Here is a 7,007-nt window from a genome sequence, read left to right as displayed (position 1 = left end):
CTCTCGCCCCCACGCGCTCCAGTCCCGAGCGCCCGCGCTGCCTGGAGAGGGGGATGCGCCGCAGAGGACCTGACAAGGGGCCATCACGAGGGATATGGGATGGGGTGGGCGCCCCTGGGCCGGCGAGGGCGCTCCTGCCTCCCGCACTCGCTGCACCCCTCACCGACCCTGAGCAGGCAGAGACTTAGAACTAAATCCTATCCAAAGCTGGAAAAATTCCTGTATGTGGTTAACGAAATCCTTTGTGGCCTCAGAAGAAAACCTCCCAGAGCCCAGGAGTTCTCATCTCTGATTTGGAATCGAGGACTCTGCTGAGAGTCACAGGATGGTCTGCTGACAGCAGCCGCTGCGGTGCAGAGAGCCAGTAAGCTCCATGGTTAGGGCGCCCACCTGGGTTCAACTAGCTGTGTCCCCGCCCCCAGCCCACCAGTCCCTTCTCTTGGAGCCCAGATGTAGTCATCTGCAAAACATACCTGTGCTGACCTCACAGAACCCTGTGAGCACTGGCCAGGCCTAAAGTAAGTACTCAATAAATGCACGCGATTATTTCCCATCCCCGTGTCAGAATCCGGACTTTTTGTCCTAGAATTATAGGGTCTTCCATGCAAAGGGAGTCATTACTGGGGTTCACACTCTTGGGACAGGCGGGGAGACCTCAGGCCACCTCTCTGGGCCTCCCTTGTTTTTGAGTGCTTTCTGTGAACACATCTGCCACTCTGAGTGTGGAACTTGGGGTTGTGCGGCCCTGGAACGCTAGAATCCTTGCCTTCGATGAAGTACCCACTCCCTGGCCTGAGAATCCGGGGGTCCTGGAAGCTGAGAACCTCGGGGCAGAAACGGGCTTTTGGAAACTATTGATTCCACCCTCGCCGGACCTTAAAGCTAACATCCCTCTGACTTCATCCTTAAGGAGACAGTTTAATCCAGCGGTTCTCAACCTGTGGGTCACGAGCCCTTTGGCGGTCAAACGACCCTTTCACAGGGGTCCCCTAAGACCATCCTGCATATCAGATATTTACATTACGATTCATAACAGTAGCAACATGACAGTTATGAAGTAGCAACGAAAGGAATGTTATGGTTGGGTCCCAACATGAGGAAATGTATTTAAAGGGCCAGAAGGTTGAGAACCACTGGATCAGTTTCAGCGCGCAGCTATAATTTCTTTTATAATATTTTAATTAATTTTTTAGCACCATAAACTATAAGTACAAAACTTATCCTCACAGGGATCTCGCCACCGTTAGCGATGGGGATCTAACTGTCTTTCCAGAAGCTGGGCTTGCAGGGTGCTGAACTGTGCCCACCCCACACTCCCCTCCCCCCCCCGCACCCCGCGCCGCCAACTGGCTTTGTGCTGCTTCTCCCGGGGCTTCTGTCCCCTGGGGGGTAACGCTCTGGGTGAGGAGCCGGGGTGCAGTCCCAGGAGCAGTGCCTGCTCACCTTGCTGCAGCCTTGAGCTGCCCTTCCCGGGCTCGCCCAGCTTCTCTCTGACCTTGTCCACACTCTTGCCTCTGCCCGGACCTCTCTGCCACCCATCTCTGCTGACCAATCCCTCCTTCCCAGCCTTTCTTTCGGGGAGAGGATGTTAGTGAATGTCCTGGTCACTGCAATGGTGTGGATTCAATGTCGCCTCCTCCAGGGAGCCTTCCTTGATCCCCCCTCCCAGCTTCTGAGCTGAAAGTCATCCCCTACTTCTGGAGCTCCACTGCTTCTTACATGAGCCTTCTGGGGAGGGTGGGGGACAGCAATCCGAGCACGTTCCGTACTGCCTCATCACTCGTCACTTCCACAGAACTGTACAGGCAGCGTCTCGGGTGATGGGTGTCCCTGGGGCCAGGAGCCCGGCCAGCCTGCTCTGTTTTAGGCCCGGCTCCTTCATTGAGCCCATAGCAACTCTGGGACAGAGGTGCCACTGTTATCCCATTTCACAGAGGTGAACACCGAGGCTCAGAGAAGTCGCATGCACACACCCCGTCATGTGGCAAATCAGTGGCAGATCTGGGACTAAAATTAGAAGCTGCCGGATCACAAAACTCAAGCCTGAACCATTGTGTGGTTCTGCCTGGTCCCAACACGGACCAGGAGCCCTGTGAGCACAGGGCCTGGTGCTCCTCGCCCTCGGCTGTGGTGCTGTCTCAGCAGGAGCCCTGGACGAGGGTGGGTGCTCCTGAGGTGGAAGGGCAAGGGCTTTGTCCATGGTCTTGGCATTAGATAAACTTGGATGGCAATCCTACCTGCCCCCCATAGTAGCTGTATGGCTATGAGCAAGTCACTGCACTTCTCTGGGTCTCAAGTTTCCCATCTGTAAGTGGCCACAGGAAGGCCCTCACTGCCCAGTGATGAGGAAGAAGTAAGACCTCATTCATGCAAAGAGCTCAAAACTGTCTCCTTCCAGTGCCAGCAGCCAGCACAGGGCTCTGCGCACAGTAGGGACTCAAAATGTTATGTCGGATTATTGTTGTTACCATCATTTCAAAACTGCATTTTCAACATTCCCAGCTCCCAGAACATATTCAGCTTGTGATCAACATGTCTGTAATGATGAAGAGTCATTCTTCCCTGCTCCCACCTCCCAGCACCAGCACATGCGCAGAAACTGGGCGGGACTGGAGTATGGCCTTTGCATAGAGACACCCTTGGGGTGCTGTCCAGCCGGCAGTGGGCGAGGTCTGCTGGTAACAAGCATTGGGATGTCCTGAGTGTGTGTCTGAGTGAGGGGCCAGGACAGAATGATGGCACCCATGGGAAGAAGATGCTTGGAGGGAAACCAGACCCCAGATGTTGCCCCAACCCCTAGGCCCCTTCCTCCTGGGGACAGACAGTGAGATCTGGCTCCTAAAAAGGCTCAGGAAATGATTTTGCCCTTCGTGGACCAGCTCTGAGCCCTCCCTCCAGTGTCCCCTGCCCAGCCCCTCCTACCTTCACGTAGTCCCCGCCAGCCTCCGGCTCTCCAGCAGCCCTGGAGAGAAAGAAGAGAGGTGAGTGTCCCCAGCCCTTCCTGGCTCCCCAGCTGCCTGCCTGGTGCCAGCACCGGCCCTCAGTTCTCCGGAGGACTCATCCTGAAGGCCGAGGGGCACTGCAGCCGAGAGCGCTTCCTGGAATCTGCTGGCCTGGCTGCTCCTCGCTCTCTAGCTGTGGGGCCCTGGGCAAACCCCTGCACCTCTCTGAGCCTGGCTTCCTGTAAATGGGGCCGCTGCCTCATCGGGTTGTCGTGAGGACTTAAGAAGCTGATGAATGTTTGGTGCTTAACACAGGCCTGTTCCTGGTCACTGTCTTCACCCCGCTGTAGGCCACTGCCTCCCCCCTTAGCCCCCACTCTCCTTCCACCCGGCCCTGACTGGAGCAGTTGGAGGCCCCAGGCTGGGCCTCAGCCTCTTCTCCTCCTGCCCTGCACTGGTCCCCAGTGCGGAGTGACACCCTGCCCCCCGCCCCCAGCGGCTGCCTAGGACTCTGGTGCCACTGCTGGAACAGTTGCTGCGGAATTGATCCCTCTGTCTCCAGGGTGGCCAGGATGGGGCTGAGGGGGGCTGAGGGGGCCTGACGGGGCCTGAGGGGGCTTGAAGGGGCCAGAGACCAGGGTGTCTGTTTTTCCTGGTGCTAAACAAACATCTCCTTCCTCATGAGGGCCACGGTGAGGCGCTCCCCGCAGGCCCTGGCCTGCAATGGCATCCCTCCTCTGATACAGCCTGGACCTGTCCCTGCGACACGGGACTCGTAAACCCAGCTGCCTGTGGCATCTCCTCCTGGATGTCTGCTGTCATCCTGATCTTTCCACATCCGACCCAGGCCCGCTGGGTCCCCCTGCGCCGCGCCCTGCGCCCACACCCACTTCCCAGATCAGTTAGTGTCAGCTTCATTCTTCTCGTTGCTTTGTTTGGCCAAGGACCTCCGGTCATCTGTGCCTCCTCTCTCACTCACACTCCACACCCAGCCACCAGGAAATCCTGCGGTCTCCTTCCAGAATAGATCCTGACCATGTCTCTCCCTGTGTCAGCCCTGCCCCACCTGAGCCTTCTCACTGGCTGGCTCTCACTCCCCTCGGTCAGCTTCCCTCCACCACCAGCCGGCTCTAGGCTGACAACCTAAGCAGATCAGGAACACACACCTCCCCGACCCTCCCATCTCTCAGAACAAAATCTGAACCCTCCTCCATGGCCTGCAGATGGCTGGCCACGTCATTTATCATCCAGAATGCTTCTCCCCCGTGAGAGTAGAGTGCCATTATCATGCTCGAAGAATAGGCATAAACTGGGTTTATGCTCCCCAATCTCTAGGGCCCTGTGTGGCCTGGAGGTGCCCAACCAACCACCTTGCCAACCCCGCCCCACATACCTCCTCACTCATTCTGACCCTCCTCCCACCCCAGCCACACTGGCATCCCCGCCAAGCTCATTCTTGCCACAGGGTCTTTGCACTTGCTGTCCCTTCTGCCCTGCTTTGTTTCCCCACATCAGCCCCTGCCCGAAATGACCACTTGACCGTTATTTGTTGACTGTTAATTACCTGACACCTCCACTTTGTCTTATTCATTGTTGAGACTCCAGCCCTCAGCCCAGTGCCCTGCATCTAGTAGGAGCTCAAGGAATGTTTATTGCTTAAAGGAATGCATGAATACTAACTCTCGAGCAAATGTTAACCACTATCATGATTATGAATTCTGCCAGGTGGGGCCCTGCTTCTCTAGCTAACACAGGCCTCAGCATCTATTCCCAGCTGCAGAATAGGGAAGAAGTTTGAACATTGGGGAACTGCTTCCTCACATACAGAAGTGCAATATTTAAATTTAAATGTAGTAATTTTAATAAAATAGATTTAAGACATAACAAAACCAAAAAATCTGAGCTTACAAAAATAATAGTGGTTAAGGTATGTGTTCCCAGGGCAGAATTCCTGAGGCCAGGGGGTCCTCACTGTGCAGCAGCCTGACAGCCCCCCTTTTTGCAACATTCGATAGCAGTGGTTCTCAACCTTCCTAATGCCGCGACCCTTTAATACAGTTCCTCATGTTGTGGTGACTCCCAACCATAAAATTATAAAATTATTTTCGTTGCTACTTCATAACTGTAATTTTGCTACTGTTATGAATCGTAATATAAATATCTGATATGCAGGATGGTCTTAGGCGACCCCTGTGAAAGGGTCGTTCGACCCCCAAAGGGGTCGCGACCCACAGGTTGAGAACCGCTGTTCTATAGTCTCTGTTGCTCACCTTCCCTCCTGTAAGGTCCTTCCTTTAACTATAGTCCCTCAGGCTGCAGCCCGGCCATAGCAGGCTTCTCGGGTCCTCTCTGTCCGATGACAGGGGGACCCCTGCCCTGCTTACATCCACTGCTCTTCCCGGGTGAGGCATCTCATTCCAGTGTTTCCGGCCATTCAAGCCCGGAAATCCTTTGGCTGGTGGGAACAGATTGGCCAGGACACTGGGATCACCCCAGCACTTCCTCCAGCTTCCTGTCTGCTTCCCCTCAGGCTGTGGGCGGGAGAGGAGCCTTGGGGAGGGAAGGCTGCACCAGGGATCAGGTGGGATGGGGTGCCCAGGGCAATGGGGGTGCTCAGGGCAGAGGCCCGGAAGCTGAGGGTCTGGGCAGCAATCAGCCCCCATTGCCTGCCCCCTCCCCGGCTCCCCTACCCTACCCCCCACTCTGCAGCACTCCAGGATTTCCAAGACAGAAGGTGGCCATGTCTGCTTACACCCACTGCCGCCACTTGTTCAGAGAGTGGCCACCACCTCCTCACAGGCCTCCGTCTGTGCCCGTGGCTGGTTCTCACCCCAAGCAGCCCAAGCAGTTCCATTAAAATAACAGTCAGATCGTGGCTTTTCTCTGCTCCAACCCGCAGGAGTGGCCCCCGGTTTCACAGAGAGTAAGAGCCAAAGTTCTCATGACAGCGTTCACAGCCTCCCCGCTCCCCCACCCCCACCCCCAAGTCTGACAACCCTGCTGGGGCCAAGCTGGGCTTCTTGCTGGAGTTCACCCCCACCTCAGGCCTTTGCACGTTCTGTTCCCTCTGCTGGAATACTTTCTCCCCCGATTTCCACTGAGCTCCCGCTCCCACCTGCAGGTCTTTACTAAAATGCCCCCTTCTCAGCGAGGCCTTCCCTGGCCACCCACCTAAAACTGTGTCCTTCTCCAGGCTCCCACCTCCCTGCCCTGCCCAGTCCTCCCCGGAGCACATCTGACTGACCGTGGGCCTGACTCGAGCCTGACTGTCTCTTCTCACTATACCCTCAGCTCCCCAAGGGCAGGGACTGAGACCTGCCCACAGCAGCGCCAGGCACCCCGTAAAGATGTTCATGAATGAATGAAGGTCACAGCAGCCCCTGCAACCTAAGGGTCAAGTCTAGTCCTCACGGTGGCTCCGTGCCCTGGGAGGGCGCACTGCCAGCCCCCATCCTCTCTCCTCCAACGCTTCCTTGCTCTCTGGCCACCGCACACATCCTCCCAAGAGTCATCTCCCTCCAGCCTCAGGGCCTTCGTCCACGCTGTTTCCTCTGCCTGGAGCCTCCTCCTTGCCTCAGGGCCAGGGAAATTCCTACGTAGACTTCAGTTCTCAGTTTGCTTGGAGATTTCTAGAGCGTTCTCCCTCTTGTTGTAACGAGCAAACCAGGAATCAAAGCTTTCATTTCTAAACACTCGGCTCCATTCATTAATTAACTTATTCCGTATTTTATGGATTTAAAAGGCACATCCCCTCTAATATTAGTGGTGAAATCAATTAATAAATAATAGTGACAATTGAGCTAAATCAGTCCCATTAATCAGCTGCATTAATTATTTAAATAACCAACCCCTTTAATTGCCCATATTAACTGATTTGTTCTGATAACTGATACCGCTCGGTACATATTTTAACTTAGTTAATTGGATTAATGAACAGTAATTAAAGCCAATTACCTTTTATTCCCCTGATGCAGGTTTAAGTCTGAGTGTCACATGACCTTCAGGACCTCCATCCCGGCCCAGAGGAAAGGGCAGGGCTCCCCCCGGCTCCCCGAGGAGAAGCAG

At 55.2% G+C, this 7,007-nt stretch overlaps 1 protein-coding gene across 1 annotated transcript in view; it reads right to left on the bottom strand.

Moving 5' to 3' along the window:
- SH2D3C (SH2 domain containing 3C) overlaps positions 1 to 7,007 on the bottom strand; it is a 40,729-nt gene that overhangs the window by 13,287 nt on the left and 20,435 nt on the right. The window contains exon 3 of the mRNA XM_006768635.2: positions 2,923 to 2,962. Coding sequence (XP_006768698.1) covers positions 2,923 to 2,962 — 40 coding nt within the window. The remainder of the gene's footprint in view (positions 1 to 2,922; positions 2,963 to 7,007) is intronic.

The sequence above is a fragment of the Myotis davidii genome, unplaced genomic scaffold (genome assembly GCF_000327345.1).
Source record: "Myotis davidii unplaced genomic scaffold, ASM32734v1 scaffold142, whole genome shotgun sequence".
NCBI classification, from domain to species: Eukaryota; Metazoa; Chordata; class Mammalia; order Chiroptera; family Vespertilionidae; genus Myotis; species Myotis davidii.
The sequence above is the reverse complement of the archived record's forward strand: the minus strand, read 5'-3'. Positions and strand labels throughout refer to the sequence as shown.